The sequence below is a fragment of the Parasteatoda tepidariorum genome, chromosome 3, assembly GCF_043381705.1.
Source record: "Parasteatoda tepidariorum isolate YZ-2023 chromosome 3, CAS_Ptep_4.0, whole genome shotgun sequence".
Classification (NCBI taxonomy): Eukaryota; Metazoa; Arthropoda; class Arachnida; order Araneae; family Theridiidae; genus Parasteatoda; species Parasteatoda tepidariorum.
Genome location: NC_092206.1, coordinates 48,940,069 through 48,962,168, shown reverse-complemented (window position 1 = coordinate 48,962,168; position 22,100 = coordinate 48,940,069). Strand labels below are relative to the sequence as shown.

At 26.2% G+C, this 22,100-nt stretch overlaps 1 protein-coding gene across 2 annotated transcripts; it reads left to right on the top strand.

The window, feature by feature from the left end:
• Positions 1 to 2,405: 2,405 nt before the first annotated feature.
• Positions 2,406 to 21,692, top strand: LOC107452313 (enoyl-CoA hydratase domain-containing protein 3, mitochondrial). Of its 2 annotated transcripts, none has more exons than XM_043043100.2 (9): positions 2,406 to 2,566; positions 3,787 to 3,893; positions 5,406 to 5,541; positions 6,641 to 6,743; positions 14,180 to 14,264; positions 17,067 to 17,176; positions 19,613 to 19,671; positions 19,755 to 19,861; positions 21,422 to 21,692. In XM_043043100.2, the coding sequence occupies exons 1-9, from the start codon at positions 2,543 to 2,545 to the stop codon at positions 21,522 to 21,524; spliced, it is 834 nt and encodes a 277-aa protein (XP_042899034.1). In that variant the 5' UTR covers positions 2,406 to 2,542; the 3' UTR covers positions 21,525 to 21,692. The 2 variants fall into 2 exon arrangements, with proteins under 2 accessions (XP_042899034.1, XP_071034715.1); XM_071178614.1 differs by having other exon boundaries at positions 2,503 to 2,627.
• Positions 21,693 to 22,100: the final 408 nt, after the last annotated feature.

Genomic DNA, 22,100 nt, shown 5'->3' with positions numbered 1-22,100 from the left:
TGCATCGCCAGGGCTATGAGGGAACCAAAGAAAACTCCAAATTTATCAGATAACAGCAAGGAGGTTGTAGTGAAGGTTATGACTCTGCCTCCAGGTGAACAGACGTCTAAACACAATGGATGGACTATAGTCCCCATTGAGTTAATCACCATATCAAACCTGATTTACAATACAAAAGGAAAAATTAGGATGCAGTAAACAAGTTGACATAGAGTAGTTTTTTTTAACCACCAAAAAGAATAAGTGAATATGGTTACATAAATAATTTTATTATATGTAATCAAAAACTCGCGAAAGCTATAACAATTCTAAGGTTTACAATCTATCTATATAGCTATATATATATATATATATATGGATTCCCTTAACGAATTACGCCATAAAGGCATTTAACTTGAAATAGCTGATTACAATTTGTGCCTTGTTGGATAGAATAAAAATATTTAATAAATTTTTTCAACGAAAAATTAGTTTGCACTGTATTTACAGAAACATTAAACATCTAGTAAGTCTATTTTTAATAAGGAAATTGATTTCCACAACAAAAACGGGAATGTGGCATACAAGAAACAGATAAAAAGATGAATAATTTTCTATTAATTATCATATTTTTAATACTTTCAAGTGATTATGATTGAGATAATGCAGATAATAATACACAGGTACAGATAATACACAAGCAATGAAATCCCCCGATTGATCTCATTTACCGGAGCAAATACATATACAATTAATAAAAATTTAAAATACTGTGTTTTTACGAAAACTGAAAAAAGAGAAGACATAGAATGAAAAATGCTATTCACCATACTGTCGGTGACGAAAGAAATTTATTAAGGAAACGATTCCCCTTACATTTATCATCTGAGAAAAAAACTAATTTATTTTCTGAAAAATAAATCTTATTACTTAAAAAAAATTTTAAACTATTAGTTTTACTTAGAAAACTTAATTTATTTTTAAAAAAATAAAATTACGTTTGCTAAAAAAATTAAAAAATTAAATTTTCAATTTTTTCAACGTAATTTAATTTTTTAACGTTTTTTAAACGTAATTTTAATAAATTTTATTTTTTTAATCATTTTTAATTTATTATTTTATCTCTTTTAGCTTTATACAAGTCAGTTTTCTTGAAAGAGGTTGAAAATACGATTGAAATTTCAATCACTATAAATGAAATTAGTTTTAGTTACTACAATTAGGGAAAAGTTCGGGCATTCATTTGAAATTCGAGCATTGGAGCTAGTTAGATATTGGTTTTATCAAGAGGGACAATAAATTCTAGTCAGCGTTAATATAGCCATATAAATTTAAATTCGTAAAGGCAGTGGCCCCCATCCCCCCCAAGCTCTTGGGCGCATTCTCGGGCAAATTCTAAATCCCCCCCCCAAACTATTCGTTTTATTTAGTGTAAAAATTCCCCCCCCCCAAGCTTTAAGTGGGCTCATCGTGCGCCCACCTCCCCAACTGGTGGGGGCCCCTGCGTAAAGGCCAGAAAGTGAGGGAAGCAATTTTTGTCACCATGTTTCAAGTGAGATTTGAGCTCTCCAGTTATTAGAAAAAGGGTCGAAATTTCAGTTGACTGTTAGGCGATAAAATGAGATAAATTTTGAATAAAGGAGTCAAATAATAATTTAAACTCTAGCTACCATAAAACACAGAGCACCAGTAGTGACTTAAGTACCATTGCTAATCGGAAAGTACTTATTAATCGTCATTTAAATTTCAAGGTTCCAGCCACATAAAGCTAAGTGAGTTAATTTTGATTTAGACTAAGATAAAAATTTGCTTCAATTGTTAGAAATTAAAATTATTTATTAGCGATGACTTAAAAAAACTTATATAAACTATGTAAGTTCGCATGCTTTCACCATTAGCGTGTGGAGAGTTATAGAAAGGAGCTACGTTAGTTTCTGTCTTGCACATTCCTATACTACTGAGCAGAGGAGGAGAGGAAAGGGGGAGGGTCAAAACATGGAACTGGTCCTCTCCCCAGATGGCGTATTTGAGAGTTGCGATCCCGAATACAAGGATACTGTAGCAAAACTGTGTCCTCTTTTTATTTTTTTAATGAAGTCGTCAATAATTGCATAATTTTTTAATTGTTAATTAATTGTGCCAGTATCATTAATTTAAAACGTAATGGTTTGTTAATTTTATTTTATTATTTATGCTTTTAATAACGACTTGTTTCATAGATTTTAGACGAATAAATTTGATTTTGCTAGAGTTTAGGAAAATGAGTATTTTATCCCCTTCGGCATGATCCTTTTACATTGAACTATCAGTATCATAATTTATTATTCCCAGTAAGATTTTTAAAAAAAGTTAAAGTTGTTTTTTTTCTTTTCATCTATTATTTAAAACAAATATGCTGATTGGGTAAGTAGGATTAAACTTAAGCAGAAATAGGCAGCCAGAAGTAATCAAAACATAAACAAAATCACAAACATAAAAAGCACAAAACATACCGATCAAAAATATGTATTAATTTAGTTACTTTTCAGCTATTTTTTGTCCCATCATATTTAATATTATTAAAATGTCCTGCTTACGGATGCATAAGGTTTTTATAAAAATTTTATAGAATTTGTCCTAAAATTGATCGATATATTATATTTTTGATGGTATATTTTCTATATATAATAATATATTACCTGTCTTTAATAATACATGATAAGTAAAATAAAGTTCGAAAAAGATTTTTGTCAATTATTTTAAACATGCGCGTTAATTCATTCTCTATTCCTCTCATCAAACTCTTGATTACAGTATATGCTATTCAAATTTGATTGAATAGATTCCCCGAATAAAACGATCCTATTTTTTTTATTAATATGATTAAAATATTAATCTTGTATTTTTGCAGATGATATTATTCATGATTAACATTGTTGCTAGCAACAGTTTTTTAACAGTTTTAAGTAATTATTTATATTTAAGTAATTATTTATATTTAAGTTATTGTCCCACAGTGGATTGATCGATAAGACACGGTTCCCAGCAGCTCACCGAAGTCAAGCATCACTGGCTGCGGTCAGTGTGCGGGTGGGTGACCACTTGGATCAGTCTGCGTAGCGACAAAGGGTGTGCGGTATTGGTTCTCGTTAAACTGTGCTACCGTAAAGTGCTCAACTTCGCACGCAGGTCATCGGGCTACCGAAGCGGGGGTGCCATCCCCTCAGCAGAGGATCAAAATTGTCGTCGCATGTTTTCGGATCATCCTTCGGGGTGTTTCCCAGACCATCGCCAATAGCCCATTGTGCAGCTCTAGTGCGACATAAATTAACAACAACAATATTTAAGTTATTCTGTGTGATTTACTAATATTATGAATAAGAAGATGTTTATAAAAATGAGATGGTTGATAACTTAAATTAATTGTTTATTAGTTTCTACAAGATATTTTTCTGCTCAGATAACTTCTTAATCTTAGTATAGTTTTCTACAATTTGTGTAAATATAGTTAATATTTGTAATAAATAACGATGTTAATGTTTGCAACATGTATGAAGTTAATATTTGTTTATTTAATGTTTTGTATTTTCTTAAAGCTATGTTATTAAGATGTTAGTTTTTTTTGTATTAAATATGATTTGTTTTCCTTTTTGAATGAATATTATTATTAGTAAAATAAATATAAAATCTTATGAAAGGAAAATTTAATTTATTTATATTTTTGGAAAGATGAACTACAAAGTATTTATTATACTAATATTTTACCAACGCTTGTTTTAATAACATTCATACATTATTAAAAAAGAATTTTTTTTATTTTATTTGTAGATTGGTTTCAGATATCTTTCAAGATCATTTTCAAGTGAAGCTAATTTAACTACTGTACTTGAACAAAATGGTGTAAGACGAATCACTCTGAACAATCCTAAAAAAAGGTAAATTTATAACAGTACATTGAATTTTATTTTATTACCATTGTTTTATTTGTAGTCCAGAATACTAATTGCATAAAATGTTAACCCTGAGATTATTTTAAACAACTCTATAAGAAGAAAAATTTGTGATGAAGTTTAAAAATATATTTAATTTTTCATTTGTTTTTAAAGACTAATATTTTTTTATATATATTTTGAGAGTCATGTAATTAAAATTAATGACTGTTAAAGTTTAATCCAGATAGTTCAAATTATTTTAATTCTTTAAATATCTTAATGAGGTAAAAATATTAAGATTTTCAGCAACTGCATTCCATTTCATTTTGCACTCCATTGTAAGTCATTTTATACAAAATAATCAAGTTTCTTCATCTGAAAATTCCCTTTACATTCTAGCATTGGCAAGCGAGATTGTAAATCAATTCAAAGTGTAAAATTCACATCCACCTCTATTAAATTATGCATTTCTAAGATACTATCCCTTATTTCTGAATCAATTATAATCCGAAAAGCAAACAAACAATAAATAAAGGAAATCAAGGCATTTAATTAACCCTTCTTGTATTGAAAAGAATAAACTTTTACCTAAACATGTATCATATCATATTTCTGTAATTTTCTCCTAGGAAATAGGGATACAGTATATTTTCAAATACAGCTTTTGAAAGTTATTTTTGTTGTCCTTAATGAACCACAGATAATATTTTAAAGATAAATTGAATAATTTCAAAATAACAAATTGAATTGCTCGCTAAAAACCATTGCAATTCTTTTAGTATTTAAATGTTGGTTTCTTTTCCCTTTAAACTGACATATTTATTTTAAATTTCATAATTTAATTTTTTTACTGCGACTGCAGTTGCAATATGAATTCTATAACTGAGGAGTCCTTGTATATAATACAGGAGGTCAAACAGAAATTAAATCACATCAATGCAAGCTTTTATTTCTGTGAGATCATGGTAATAGTACTATCAAACGTTCTTTGAAGGTTGCTATTGAATGAAGTAATTTAATAATCATAAACTTTTGTGCAATATAACATGTAGTTAATGTACTTTAAAAACTTTCATAATTACAATACGTATGCGTGTGAAAGTTATTGATAGTATATTTTAGAAAATTACCTAAAAACCTATGAAAAATTTAACTTTTCAATTGAGCAACACTTATTTATGCTCTGTTAATCAATGAAAATGATTAACCTTTCCATGAAAATAATAAATAAAATAGTCATTGCTACTGAATCTACTTTCATCTGGTCTACTAGACTTAAAAAGCAATTTTTAAGTTTCTGTCTCATTACTGTAAATAACAGACAGATAAATGAGAGTGATGATGCAGAGATGTCAACTGCTCGAGATTAATTATTAATCAGAGGGTGAATGAATCTCTTCGAAGTTAAATTAAATTTTTCTCAATAAATTAACTTGACTTTCTATTGTTAAGCCTTGAGATTCTATTTCTATAGATTGTATATTCAATGCTATTTTATTTTTAATTTATTTTCAGGAATGCTTTATCCTTTGCTATGCTACAATCATTACAGAAAAATATATTTGAAAATATTGAGGATATAAATTTACGATGCATTGTTTTACAAAGCCAAGGTCCTGTTTTTTCTTCTGGGCATGATTTAAAAGAACTTGTTAGTATAATTTTAAATTATGTTGTTTTTTCTTTCAGTTTGCTGCTTTTACTTAGTCTGGTGTTCTTATAATATTTATTTTTGTGTAAATGTTTCAAAATTATTTCAGTTTAGTTCTTTTATTCTACCTCTAATTTAAAGTTATCTTATATTCTCTCAATAAAGATAATTTTAAATTATTGGATAAGAGTGTTTTAGGACTCTTTTTGGTTTTTGAAGATTGATTCTTTTTGATATTTGAAATGAAGCTATTTTTAAATATTGCCTTTTTTACAATGTGCTTAGTTAGAGACTTGAAATTTTTTTAAAAATTCTTTAAATTATCAAATAATATAAAGTAAATACATAATAGTATTATTCAGTAAATAGCACAAGTAGTTTTTTTTTTTTTTACTTTTAATTTGTAAAAATATAATAAGCATTACAAATTAAATTTATAATTAATTTGCAATGTTTATCATATTTTTACATACTTTTTAAGATTTAATGTGCCGTTTAATAAGCCATTATAAATTATTAATATGTTATAAATTATTAATAAGCCGTTTAAGTTTATAAGAATGGTATATATCATCACTTTTTACTGGTGCACAAATATAGATGTATTTATGAAACTTGTGGGGTTTAACAATATTATGTAAACTTAAATGCATGTATACAACTTACTGTTTCATTTAAAAATTCCAAAGCGATGCATTGTAGTAATGATACAGGAAATGCAAAAAATACAAAGAAAAAAAATTATTCATTCCCCACGGTAGTCTATTTTCTGACACACAGACACTTTGCAAATATTATTCAGGAACTGCAGATGAAGGTAAAAAAATAAATAATAATAATAATAATGAAAAGTGAGACGGTATAGATAATCTCACACTCCTCAGCATTTGAACCAGTTTAACTTTTTATGCAAGACAGAACATTTAGCCACTCTGGTGCCAGGTTACAACAAACATCTTTTTTAACATAGAATTAAAAACTGAGAGGTCAGATTCTAAAACTTTGTCATATTTCTCTTTATTCAGATTTTAATTATAATAGAAAATGTCTTTTTTTTTTCTTCTTTTTTTTTACGTGTATGTTTTGTTTTACCTTCCAGCATCAATCTGACCAGAAAAAAAGGGAAGAAATTTTTCAACTCTGCTCAAATCTGATGATGGGACTACAGAACATTCCTGTACCAGTTGTTGCTGTGGTTAATGGTACTATTTATGAATTGTTTTTTTAATTCTAAATTTGTTTAGATCTTGGCACATTCCAATTGAAATCAATCTATGGCCATTGCCTTCATGTCACAGATTTTCATGAAAACTTTATGTTGAAAAGTTTGATGAAAGATGGTAAAATTAATTTTGTTGGAAATTTTTGAACCCAAGCTCTGAGGCTATTTCAAAATTTGAATCAATTTAAGAAGGTATAACTACAGATAGTGCCCTATATGTCAAAAATATTTATCTTTTTTTTTATTTTGGAGTTGTTTTTTTTATGTTTTCATTAGAGTGAAAGAAGCCAACACTACATAATTACACTATTAAAATGCTGAATATATATATATACACATGTGGACAAAAAAAATTAGCGCGAGTCGAAATTAGCGCGATTGGAAGGAGTCGTCAAAATGAAATTTTACATACGTAATGACTACTTTGATATAAGTAAATGATTAGAAAATCACAGAAATTCGATAATCTTTGATTTTCTAATCATTTACTCTTTATTATCTTTTTCTAATTATTATCAAAGTAGTCATTACGTATGTAAAATTTCGTTTCATTTTGATGACTCCTTCTTGGTGCACTAATTTTTTTTGTCCATGAGTGTATTTTAAAAATGTATTAAAAAAATTTTTTTTGGAAATTATTTTAGCAAATTTTAAGAATTTTTAAGGAGAATAAACAACTTCCGCCACCTCAATTTTTTTTCATATTGTTAAATATCGTATTTTCAAACTTTAAGAAAAAACAAGAGGGTGTTTTTTGTCTTTAACAAAAGTAAAGTATGGTATTTGAGCAAAATACTTCTATGTCATATTTTTAAATATAAGAAAAATTAAGAGGGTGTTTATTTTTTTTAAATAAAAAAGTCGTTTACATCTAAAAATAATTCTGAATTTTTTATAGCACCAAAACAAACTTTCTTGACTTCAGTTTTTTTTCCTTGTAATGTTAAATATCATATTGTTCAGTATAAAAGGAATCAGAAGGATCTGTTTTTGTTTTCATTGAAATTGGGGCACTTTCACCTAAAAAAAAAAAAAAAAATTTGAAATATTATGACTTAAGTCCACTTTTTATTTTTTGTTGACTTTCAATAAATAAGTAAAGATAAAAAATAACAACACTTTTTGAGTTCTTTTATGCTGAAAAGTATAGCATATAAACTTGTGTAAAAAAAAATTGAGGTCAAGAAACTGTTTTTGTCCATAAAAAAATCTTAAAGTAATTTGGCTGAAAATCACTTTTTATTCTTTAAAAAACCATAACCACCCTCTTAATTTTTTAATAATAAGAAATATAACATAATATATAATTTTTTCACACTATGTTTCATAAAAAAATATAATGTGAAAAAAAATATGATATGTTTGCGTACTATAAAATATCTTGATTTTTTTTTGGCTAAAAATCAATCATTATTATTTTTTTTTTTTGAAAGCAATAAACCAATAAACATTCTCTTAATTTTTTTAGATTAAAAAATGTAACATTCAGCAAAAAAATTTTTGATCAGGAAATTTTGTTTTGGATATCAAAAAAAAAAAAAAAAATTTTAAGCATTTAGGCTAAAAACCACTTTTTATTTTTTACTGACAAAACAATACTCCATTTATTTTTTTGTATTGAAAAATATGACATTTAACATTACGAAGAAAAAAATTGAGATTAAAGAACAAAATTTCCTTAAATTATAGTTTTGGTCAAAAAATTCTGAAAAAATTATTTTAGCCATTTTTGTCAAGAAATTTGTAACAAAAAATTAGCAAGATGACAACAATATTTTTATTTTGGTCCATTTCACTTAGAATGAGCCATATATAATGCACAGCAAATATGGTTTTTGTTTTTCCTCTCACAATGTATGTACTACTCATATTTCCGCTAATGCTTAGCAATAATAAAAATATAAGTTCAAGTTTTTCACCATTCTTGTTTCATGGTGCATAGCGTTTTTAAAAAGTGCTTATAGGTGCTTATTTTTTTTTTTTCGTTTTTAAAAAGCCCTTAAAGGGGCTTTTTTCATTAGTGTGCTTTCAAAAAGTGGGTAATTTTCCCTTTTCTATAATGAGTTTTTTTTTTTACTTTGTCGAGTTTCGCTGTGTATTATACAAAAGTGTGGTTTTCACATTGTTCTAGTCAACGTTTTCACAATTCATTTAAATATAATCCATGACGGCTTACCGTCGGTCCATAACGTATGGTAGAGCCAATCGTATTACATATGTGATTAAATACTTGGGAGTCCGCATATGCGTCTACTGAGCTGGGTTTGGTGAGAGTCTTGCACTGTCAGTTGCAATTCTGCTGCAAGATATTTTCAATTTCAGGCTTCATTTTCTACCCTCTAAAATCGAACTGAAAAATCTCTCGATCTTTTTATGGTGGTTAATACAATCAAGAAAAAGAGTTCTTTTTCAGAAAATAGTTATTTTATCATGATCATGTAAAGTCTTTGAAAATTATTTTGTATTTTGTTAATGTATAAAGTACTTAAAAATATTTTTGAGTGCTTAAAAAATACTTTAAAAGTGCTTATTTTTTGTTGAGAGACTTGGCTACGCACCCTGTGTTTGTTAGCCATAATACAAACTGAGTATAACTTTTATAATGTCATCATTTATTTCAATTCATCTTTTCGAACATTGTGATAAATGAAATTTAAAAAAATATAGTTGAATAAGTTGCTTTATCAACTTAAATTAAAAGAATTTTTTTAAGACTTCAGTTAAATAAATTTCCATATATCTTTAACCTCATATATGTAAAAGCCAGAAGATTAAGTTCAGAAAAAAGTTAGATTTAACACTCAGAGGATTAAAAGTATCAGCTTCTTTTTTTGTACTCAGGAATTAAATATTCATTTTTTCAATCTTAATTGAGATTAAATTTTTTCCAAAGTAATCTGTCCAATTTACCAGGAGGCAGAACAGCCAGTGAATAATGGTTAAAAGTCTTAAATCACGCCATACAAGAAAATTTGAATAAAATATAAATGCACTATTTATTTTTTTAAGAAAAAAGTATTTTTTTACGTATGTGTGTGTGCAATAGTTAAATGATATATTGCATAGTGTACCTTTTTTTAATAATGTGTGCTGATAAGTTATTTAAAATGTTTATTGATATTTTTTCATTACATGTTTGTGTGGGACATACATATTTCTATTTTTAGCATTTATTGAGTTATTTTTTTATTTAAATTGTAAATCTAAAATCAAATTTTAAAATCCTGTATCAATTAAATTGTTCTTATATTTAAATTTAAAAAATACCAGAATAATTTGAAAAGCACAAGACTTTTCACACTTTACGCTTTTTAGGTTTAGACAGATTCCATGGAAGTTTTCAGGTAATTGGGAGGCATTCATTCCTTTCAAAAAGATGTTAAGATACAACAAAAATGTGTACAAGAATCATTTTGAAATGTGAAATTCTAAATGTTTCTAGTTGAGTGCCTCTGCAAATCTTATATCAGTAACAAGAATATAAAAGTAAATATAAAAAAAAAAGAATAACAGTCCTGATGTAAAACTAATTCAATCTTTTGTCTCTCATTTTTTTGAACTTTATTACTTATAAGAGGTGTGTTACTTTATTATCCGCCATAATTGATTAATTTGAGTGTGTAATGACTCATTAATATCTTTTGTACTAATGTGTCTTATAACCTGACAGATCAGAAAGTAATGCAGGTGTTATGTATACTACCTTTGAGTCAATTAAAGGCATACATATCTATGCTCCTTTATGTATGCCAATTATTATTGGACTTAAATTCGGTCCTGTTCAAATGATTAGATTTCTGGAAAAGTTTTATAAAATATATTGACAATGAAGCTTTACATTGACAGAAATTGTATGATTACACAGATTTTGAAAAATACCAGTTCTATATTTTACTATAGCGAATCATCGGTTAAGCAGACACTCTAATAACAAAAAAGATTGTCTTTTTATGGGAAGGATGCTGTAAAGATAAAGGCTAACAACATTGTTTTTAGAATAATTGAAATGATATATAAATGAAATAGTTTATAATAACTGTTNACTTAATTTTTTTTACGTTAAAAAATATAACATTTAGCAAGAAAAATTTAGGTCAGGAAACTTTGTTTTTAAATATTAAAAAAATCTTGAAGCATTTAGGCTAAAAACCATTTTTTATTTTTTGCTGACCAAAAGCAATACTCTCTTTATTTTTTTGTATTGAAAAATATGACATTTAACATTACAGAAAAAAATTGAGGTCAAAGAACAAAATTTCCTTGAATTATAGTTTTGGTCAAAAAAATTCTGAAAAGAATTATTTTAGCCATTTTTATCAAGAAATTTGTAACAAAAAAATAGCAAAGCGGCAACAATATTTTTTATTTTTATTTTGGTCCATTTCACTTAGAATGTGCCATATATAATGCACAGGAAATATGATTTTTGTTTTTCCTCTCACAATGTATGTACTACTCATATTTCTGCTAATACTTACTTACCAATAACAAGAATATAAGTTAAAGTTTATCACCAGTCTTGTTTCATGGTGCATAGCGTTTTTAAAAAGTGCATATAGGTGCTTATTTTTTATTTTCGTTTTTAAAAAGCCCTTAAAGGTGCTTTTTTCATTAGTGTGCTTTCAAAAAGTGCTTAATTTCCCTTTTCTATAATGAGTTTTTTTTACTTTGTCGAGTTTCGCTGTGTATTATGCAAAAGCGTGGTTTTCACATTCTTCTAGTCAAAGTTTTCACAATTCATTTAAATATAATCCATGATGGCTTACCGTCTGTCCATAATGTATGGTAGCGCCAATCGTATTACATATGTGATTAAATACTTGGGAGTCCGCATATGCGTCTACTGAGCTGGGTTCGGTGAGAGTCTTGCACTGTCAGTTGCAATTCTGCTGCAAGATATTTTCAATTTCAGGCTTCATTTTCTACCCTCTAAAATTAAACTGAAAAATCTCTCGATCTTTTTATGGTGGCTAATACAATCAAGAAAAAGAGTTCTTTTTCAGAAAATAGTTATTTTATCATGATCGTGTAAAGTCTTTGAAAATTATTTGTATTTTCTTAATGTGTAAAGTACTTAAAAATATTTTTGAGTGCTTAAAAAATACTTTAAAAGTGCTTATTTTTTGTTGACAGATTTGGCTACGCACCCTGTGTTTGTTAGCCATAATATAACCTGAGTATAACTTTTATAATGTCATCATTTACTTCAATTCATCTTTTCGAACATTGTGATAAATGAAATTTAAAAAAATATAGTTGAATAAGTTGCTTCATCAAATAAAATTAAAAGAATTTTTTTAAGACTTCAGTTAAATAAATTTCCATATATTTTTAACCTCATATATGTAAAAGCCAGAAGATTAAGTTCGGAGAAAAGTTAGATTTAACTTTCAGAGGATTAAAAGTATCAGCTTCTTTTTTTGTATTCAGGAATTAAATATTCATTTTTTCAATTTTAATTGAGATTAAATTTTTTCCAAAGTAATCTGTGCAATTTACCAGGAGGTAGAACAGCCAGTGAATAATGGTTAAAAGTCTTAAGGGCCAGACAAAAAATTTGAATAAAATATAAATGCACTATTTATTTTTTTAAGAAAAAAAATTTTTTTTTACATATGTGTATGTGCAATAGTTAAATGATATATATTGCATAGTGTACCTTTTTTTAATGATGTGTGCTGATAAATTATTTAAAATGTTTATCGATATTTTTTCATTACATGTTTGTGTGGGACATACATATTTCTATTTTTAGCATTTATTGAGTTATTTTTTTATTTAAATTGTAAATCTAAAATCAAATTTTAAAATCCTGTATCAATTAAATTGTTCTTATATTTAAATTTAAAAAATACCAGAATAATTTGAAAAGCACAAGACTTTTCACACTTTACGCTTTTTAGGTTTAGACAGATTCCATGGAAGTTTTCAGGTAATTGGGAGGCATTCATTCCTTTCAAAAAGATGTTAAGATACAACAAAAATGTGTACAAGAATCATTTTGAAATGTGAAATTCTAAATGTTTCTAGTTGAGTGCCTCTGCAAATCTTATATCAGTAACAAGAATATAAAAGTAAATATAAAAAAAAAAGAATAACAGTCCTGATGTAAAACTAATTCAATCTTTTGTCTCTCATTTTTTTGAACTTTATTACTTATAAGAGGTGTGTTACTTTATTATCCGCCATAATTGATTAATTTGAGTGTGTAATGACTCATTAATATCTTTTGTACTAATGTGTCTTATAACCTGACAGATCAGAAAGTAATGCAGGTGTTATGTATACTACCTTTGAGTCAATTAAAGGCATACGTATCTATGCTCCTTTATACCAATTTCTACTGGACTTAAATTCGGTCCTGTTCAAATGATTAGATTTCTAGAAGAGTTGTATAAAATATATTGACAATGAAGCTTTACACTGACAGAAATTATATGATTACACAGATTTTGATTGTAGTTATAAAGAATACCAGTTCTATATTTTACTACAGTGAATCATCGGTTAAGCAGACGCTGTAATAACAAAAAAGATTGTCTTTTTATGGGAAGGATGCAGTAAAGATAAAGGCTAGCAACATTGTTTTTAGAATAATTGGAATGATATATAAATGAAATAGTTTATAATAACTATTTACATTGATATTTATTTAAACTTAACAAAATTATAGAATTCACTATACAAAAAGAATAGAGGAAGAATTTTTTTATGTACATGCCTTTGTTTTACATTTATCCAGTTAAAAAAAAGTGTGATAGAAATTTGTTTGATGCACTTGTGATTTATGGAACATTTGTAAATTTTTTAGCATTTTTACTCAAATTTTATCGATTTTGGATTGATAAAAATATTTTAATATATCAATATAAGTTTGAGCATCACATAATGTTTTCATTTTTGGTTCAGTCTGTTCTAATCGATAAATTTACAACATTAATATCTCCTCATTGCTTAATAAATAAACCTCCTGTGATGCATAGCAGTAAAGAATGGGGCAATACCTACCTGTCAGACACCAGGCCCTTTGGAGTTGTTACATTCAGAATCGATCATTTGTCAAGATTCTGAATAAATGCTTGATTTATATGAACACCTTAATGACTAGATTTTTTTTTAAATATAGCTGTACTAGAATAGAAGAAAGAAATTTTCAGTTAGACAGGAGAATTCAGAACTTTTTATTTAATAAAAATAGGTAAAAAAAAATTTAATGCATTGATATAAATCAGTAAATTAGGCCAATTATTTGATATTTTGGAGATAATAAGGAAATATAAATGTAATGTAATTAATTTAAAGTTCCAGTTGAAGAAAAGCTTTTATTGTATTTAAAATGTGCAAATATGCCTGCAAGTGAAACTTATCTGTCTTGTGTTGTTGCCTTTCAATTGTATATTATTATTTCTTTATTAGGTTTAGCTGCAGCTGCTGGTTGTCAGTTGATAGCATCATGTGATATTACTCTTGCTAGTACTAAATCGCATTTTTCTACTCCAGGGTAAAATTATTTATGCTAATTTTTTTTCTTATTTATTTTCTGCTATGTTCTCTATCTTTTTTCTCCAATTTTTTATTGTGTTCAATTTATTTTTATGCTCAAAAAGCATAATTATTTCAAGTATTTTTTGAGAAATGGCAATTATAATGTTAAACAATTTTTTTCTTTCTAATTTCTGTAAATGTCCTACTCAAAACATATTCATTCATCATATTCAAGATATCTATTGTCTTATTTCCTTATTTTTATCATATTCAAAATTTGTTTTACTTTAAGTGTTTCTGTGCTTTATTCGATTTAGAATTTTATTAATGGTTTAATAGCTATTGAATTGATACATTAATTGCACTAAGTCCTATGTATTTTATCAATTTGCTTTTTCAAATGCAGTAAAATCTAAACTATGCAACATTTGTACATCAAAAATCTACTGTAAAATTCCAGTTATTAGTCAATAAATGCCTACTTAAATTTAAGCAATTATTAAGTATGGACCTCATTTTATTTAGCACTCCTAACATGTATATCAAGGTCATGTATCAGAGATGGGTGAAAAATGTATAGGGAAAAAAAGGAACAAGTATTATGCAGAGGATAATGTTAAATTGATAATAACATGAAATAAAGAGAGAAATTTAGATTGCATTTTGCTTTATGTTTACTTGAAGTTTCTTTGTATTAAATTCATTACTAGACAATCACTGATATCGTGCAGAAAAATAAAAGGATAACAGGAATAATGAATGTTAAAGAGATTTGTATCAAATGCAGAATATTTTTCTAACTGCTGTTTTTTTTCCCACCACTATGCAATAACACCAAACATAATACTTTACTGGCATGCTAGAAAACTTTTAAGGCAATGACTTTGTTCATTTCTAATAATTGTACTTCACTTCTATATTCATTATTATTTATATATTCCTTTTTATATTTTTTCCTATCTCACCATTGAAAATAAAAAAATATATCACTTTTTTTATTTAAATTTTTAATTTATTTTATCAGCATTTTTATTATGCCCCAGAATATCTTATCTGATAGACTTTTTTGATCTTTGTTTTTTTTTTAAAAAAGTTTTGTGCTGAAAAATAAGAATAATATTTTTCTGTTTTTCTTTTGCTGTATTTTGCAAACTTTTCTAATTATGACGTAGCATGTATTTAAAAGCGTTTCTGTAAAAAACATATATAGTAGTTTTTTTATCACTTTTCACTGAAAACTATTGTTTTTCTTAATATTTTTTACACATTTTTATCCATCTTTTCATTATGTTTTGATATATTTTAAATTTTAAGAGCATTTCTGATGGATTTTTTTCTTTAATAATTATTTTAAGGGTTTTTTCCTGAAAATATGTAAGATAAAAAAGGTAATTTTTAGCTTTAAATTAATTTTAGTTTAATTTTTTATAGCTGCTAGTCAGTCTTCCATTTTTCTTTAATGTGTTCTATTTTAACCCTTAATTTTTATTATATACCTAAAAGCTGTCATTCTGAAAAACCTTTGTCCATGTATTGGTATTGGTATTGCATTTTTCCATTTTCTACAGTAACCTATCAAACTTTTTTTACCTATAAAACTATTTTTGGCATTAATAAAATAAGAACAAATAATTAAAAACTATATTATTATTTTATGTCCGAGACTTGTTTTTTTTTCACTCTTCAATTTCAGTTTATTTATTTATCTTTGATAACTTTTATTGTCAACTATAACAGTTTTGTCTCCCTTTTCGTTATTGTTTTTTTATTATTGTCAATTGAGAAAATTTTTTTTGTTTTTAATAACACACTTTTTTATGAAATAAGGTAAAACTAGAAATCCAGCTTTTCTGTTTAAAGCATCCAGAATGTACCTATTTCTGTGAATTATGGATAGTCGAGCTGTAATGTCTATGTCATGTGCATGTAATGCATATGTAATTTGCATAGATGTTGCATACTATTATTTCTTAAATGGTCAAAACTTCTTCAACCAATTTCAATTTTTACTTTCAAGGGCATCTTATTGTTGCATTTATTACATTAGTTAAAACATTAACTTGAAACATTAGTTAATGAAACTAGCAAGCAGGCATATAATGCAGCCTCAAAATGTACTGTTGAATTTAAATATTTTTATATATTTAATCACGAGTATAACTACTTTGGCATAGTGTTTAAGACATTAAGTGACATGCTTTTCTTATGCTTTGGAGCAATTATCAACTGCTTATTTGGGAAGTAAAAGCAATCTGTGTACAAAGCTGATCAAATTGCCATCATCAGTGTTGGCTTAAAATTGCAAAGCCATGACTTCTTTAACCAACAACTAGCTATTGTGGGAGTGCTTCATTTTTTTAAAAAATATATTCAAATATAATGATCAATTACTTTTTACATAATTAATCACTGATGTTTAAAGGCAAGACAGTTATTTGATATAACTATTTCTTTTTGTTTATGATGAATGTGAAATAATTCTTATTCCTTACAGAGGAAAAGTATCTTTAAATGTTTGTCTATCACTTTAAGACATAATCAAGTTAGATTACCTTTTTATGATCATACCTCTTTATAATATTTTATTATCACAAAAATTGTATTTGATTCATATTTATGTTATTGTTATAGAATAGAGTAATGTATTTAAAAGTTATATGTATTCATATTTATTAAATGACTGATGAAAGAATATTTTGCTGCATTTCTTTAAAACTAATTTAAATTGTAGATTATTAGTAACCTTCTTCTATACCAAATAATTTTGAAGAAGAAATTACTTTTGAATCTATATAAATTGATTTATTTTTGTTTTTAGAGCATCTGTTGGATTGTTTTGTTCAACTCCAGGAATTGCAATTTCTAGAAATATACCACTTAAAGCAGCATCATACATGTTATTAACTGGAAATACAATAAATGCCAATGGTATATTCTCTTTATTGAATAAAATATATTTGCATTTTACATCATGCTGATATTTAATCTGAAATATGTCTTCATGCATTGATTTAAAAAGTAAGAGGAATACTTTTGACCCATATAACTTTTCATAGCTTGTATAATTTAATGGTTTTACTTATTACTTTTGAATATTAGAATACTCTATTGCCACTGGGAATAGAAACCTGTGTAGTATTTCATATCTTATAATTAATGGGAAATCTATCACCAGATTACATCTTCAACAAACCCTAATTCAGTAACATAAAAAATAATAAGAGTTAATATAAGATTAAACTCTTATGCTATAGAACCCAATAAATTTGAAACCCTGTAACTTGAAATTCTCAATAATACAGAATAATATAAAGTTTTAAAAATTTATATAATAATGATCTTTATACAAATATGTTTGTTTAATAAATACAAAAAATCTTCCTGAATTATACTACTGAAAAACAAAATATGAATTTTAATTAAGGTGAGGAACATTCAAAATCTCACTGTAAAACAAATTTATATAATCTCTAAAAACAGAAGTAGTTTAAACTTATGAAAAATATGTACAGAGAAATATAGTTTATGTAGGAAAATGACGCATATTTGTACAACTCTGTAATTGATCTACAGCTTATTGCTTTTGGGAGCATTTGATTTTGTTGACTGCTGTTTCAATAAATCTTCATATCTAGACATGATAAAAAAGGTTGATATTCTGAGCTTTACAAATGCACCAAAATTAAAAGCTAAATTAATTACCACACCTTAATTTCATTATAATTGTTTTTATTTATAACCTACATTTTGATGATTAACCATGAGCTATATTTTTTAATTAACAGAAATAAGTTAAAATATTGGCATTTTGTTACTTAGTTGACAGAATATGAAGTTATAGATCCCACATTGTTTGAAGGTTTAAAAAAGTTTTTGCTACTTATTTAGTTGACAGAATATGAAGTTATAGATCCCACATTGTTTGAAGGTTTAAAAAAGTTTTTGCTACCTATATAGTGTCAATGGTTAATTCAGGTATATTTCAAACTTATCGAGTCTCAAATTTTGCCACTATTACATATTGTTCAACTAATAAGTTTTGCTCAAAATAAATTTAAAACAGTACGTTTTGACTTTATTTATCTCTAACACACAATAGAACATGGGCAAGATTTGATTTTAAACTGTTCAATAATATCTTAGCCCCTTTTTGTGTTCGATAAAATGTTTAACAGAATGAATCTTTCTTAAATTGTAGATTTATCTTATTCAATGCCTAATAGTTTATTTATGTTTGAATTCCTTTTCAAACCTGACTTCATTCTCTTAACTGTAAGGGACTTATGACTGAATAATGATCATTGATATTAACTGATTGTGGATATTCAATAACTTTCCTCAATTAACTAACTATTTTCATAACTCTGAATCTTCAATTTCCACAAGAAATATATTCCTTACCTATAGCTTTTTTTCCTTTTGTTAATGGGTTGTAAATCGGTTTTAGTTAATAAAAACATATGCCCTTCAAAATCTTTATGTTATAAAACAATAATAACCATTTTATGAAAGGATGATTTTTTATTGTAGTGTTTCTGTTTTGGAGGATTTGATTTTAAAAATCCACTGCTTTTTTTTATAATCCAGCTATTTTATTAGAGTCAAAACTGTTACATTCAAATATGAAATTAATTGTTCATGTGGATACTAATTAAGATAAAGTATTATGAAAGGTAAAAATTATATGAGTGTTTCTTATTTATTTATCACATGATTAAGACTCATAATATGGCTTTCAAACCCACACCAAAACAGAATTTTCTTTCAATTGCATAATGTTACAGTGTTAAGTTTGGGGGGGGGGTGCTAATACCAAAGAAGACATTCATAGTTTTAGATATTTTAAATTTTTATAATCATATCTGGCAATGGTGCCAATCAATTTATAGCCGTGCTCTATTATAATTTCCCTCTTCTAAAGTCAGAAAGTTGAAAATTTTTGAAAGTAAATGTTATGGGTAATATAAATAAATAATCTGCTGTTGAAATAATTTTTTATGACTTTCAAGGTTGTTAACTTATTTTAATTCTAGTGGAAAAGAAAATATGTACTGCATTGAAAATCACCACTTTAGTTTGAGCTCAAAATAAAGTTGTGTATAATAATTTTGTGCAGTTTTTTTTCTGTAATGTTTATATTTTCAAAATTTTTACATTTTTCGAATATATATATTTAAATTATCTTGATTCTGATATAAAAGAATTGTTTGTTTCTAATTGAATGTTTCTATTTATTATAGTTTATTTATATTTAAGGGGTATTTTTTTAAAACATTGAAAGTAAATGATGTGTCATTTTATCAGAAGTATGTACCATGTTTAAATTTTATTACTTTATGAAAGTTAAATTTTTTGAAATTTTAGAAGCTTTACAAGTTGGTCTCGTCAGCAAAATTTCTGATGAAGAAAATCTTGAAAGTCTTGTATGTATTGATTCATTGAACTTTTGCTTAAGATATTTGATATTGTGAAATTGTGTTTAAATGTATTTTATTTCATTTTATAGGTTGAAAATGTCTTGCAAAGTATTTTATTCAAAAGCAGGTGCGTTTTAGCAATGGGGAAAAAGTTTTTCTATGAACAATTAAATCAATCTCTTCCTTCTGCTTACAGGTAATTACCAAAAAAAGTGATACTGTCTATTATTGTAACTTCGGCACTTTTAAAAAATTATATTTTTTACTGTTTTTCTCAATTTTGTCTGGGTAATCATGAATAGGGAGATCCATTTTAGCTCTAATGAGAGGGACATCTTTTTCTGTGTTAAAAAATAGGGAGATATGTTTCCTATTTTCTCTAGTAATCAAAATATTTACTAATCATAAACAGGATAATTTTCAATATAGAAATTTTAAAAGATATAGAAATTTATAGAAATTGTTATAATTTGTTTATGATTGATTGAAAATTTTTACAGGATATAAAATCATATTTTGAGGCTTTATCTTTCTCAATTTTGTCTGGGTACATTTTGCATGTGTTTAATTATTTTATTAGCACATTAACTTGCCTTTATTTTTTTTTTTTAGATTAGCTGTTTATTATTAATTTTGCATGTTACTCTTTTCTATATCCTTTTTCACTTTTATCTTAGGCCTGTGTGGATGATATTTGAATTTGAAATAAGTGACATTAGTTGTGCCTTTATTGTTCTTAACGCTTAACATTATTTATTACATAAAAATATTGTTTGTTACAGCAAGTCTTATAATAAATATAATTTTTTTAAAAATATTATTACTTCGCAATGTTTATGATTTACCATGCAGATATATTATAATGATATCTTTTTCTGTTTAACTGTTTTGAGTTATAATGCAATTTGATTCTCATGAATTTGATCCTTACCCCCTTCCTCAACTTTGACACCCAATCAACACCTATGTCGTGACTAAGTCATGTGAAGAAATTTAAAAAAGCTATTGAGTACTTTTCTAAATATATAATGTTTAAGTTGTACAATTACTGTGGGTTCTTGAATAAGCACAGTTATTTTTGTTCATTTTTTTAATTATATTAGTGTATGTTATTCGCAGAATTTTGATCAAAGTGATGTACACTAATTTGTTTCTGTTTGTTATTTAATCAATCACAATCTCAATATTATGATCTTTATTTAAACAAAATGCTCAAATCAAAAGAGCAAATATTTTTTTACAACTACTAATCTTCTATTTTTATAAAATTCATTGATTCTACCACAGTGACAATTTTGTAACTTAATTAAGGAATCAATGAAATGTTGCAGCTTTTATAAACCAATGAGTTTTTTTTTTTAAAAGTTTGTTACATTGCTTTTTTAAATTCTTCTTATGATTAAATAACTAAATTCAACTTCATTAGTAGGGAAATGAACTTCATTTAAATTATTGGATCTGTAAACTACTTATTTAATTACCAAAAGTGCCCCTGAATATAATTGTATGCTTTCCATTAAGAGTAAGGCATAAATTAGTTTATTTTAAATTAATTTTTGTAAGGCATAATTTGTCGTCATTTCTTAATTATATACATATTTATTGAAAATTATTGTCCGTGCATCAAAAGAAAAGCACAGTAGGTGAAGAATTATAAAAGTTTTTTTTAAAACTTTTTTTCAGTTATAATTATTTGAATTAAACGTTTTTTTTTTAAAAAAAAATCATAATTATATGATTAAATTATTATTTTTAGGCACGGAAATGAAATAATGATTAAGAATTTAGCCCACAGAGAAGCAGAAGAAGGAATTAATGCATTTTTTTCTAAGAAGCCTCCTAAATGGCAACATGAATAAAATGTATGAAAAGAAGTCAAAGAGAGCATTCTTGGTTATGTAAATTTGAAATTTTAATATAATTGTTAAATTTATATAGTATGTTATTTTACATTGTTAAACTTACGTATACACATTATATATATCTGATATAATATATTTTGCATAATAAAATTGGAATAAATTTGAGCAATAGTATTTCAAATTAATAAAAAAAAATACTCTATACACCATTGATAATTTTATTTTCAGCTAATTGTCAGGTTTTTAAAATCATTTAATTCTAACCTCTAATTCTTTTTTTCAATAAAGGTATTCATTAATCTTTTTGCAGAAAAGCACATGAAACCTAAACTGTTTTCATAAGGTATGTTCCAACAGACTAATAAGTATTAAATAATGAGGAAATACATAGAAGATTTAGTTTACCACAAAATATTGACTTTTGAAATTATTGGTTAAATTTTGTCTTCTGTCAAATCATTTAAATTCAATTATCTTTTTGCTGTCTCAATTTTAGTTAAATAACCACTGCAAGTTGTTGTATGTGGAATTATTTATCATAGAGGGACTGTTGAGTATTTATTGTTTTGTGAG

Excerpts from the sequence above, each read along its gene's own strand:
- LOC107452313 (XM_043043100.2), top strand. The coding sequence starts at position 2,543 with ATGTCCTGCTTACGGATGCATAAG. Across the intron at positions 6,744-14,179 it reads AGTTGTTGCTGTGGTTAATG|GTTTAGCTGCAGCTGCTGGT; the intron begins GTACTATTTATG and ends TTTCTTTATTAG. Across the intron at positions 19,862-21,421 it reads TCTCTTCCTTCTGCTTACAG|GCACGGAAATGAAATAATGA; the intron begins GTAATTACCAAA and ends TATTATTTTTAG.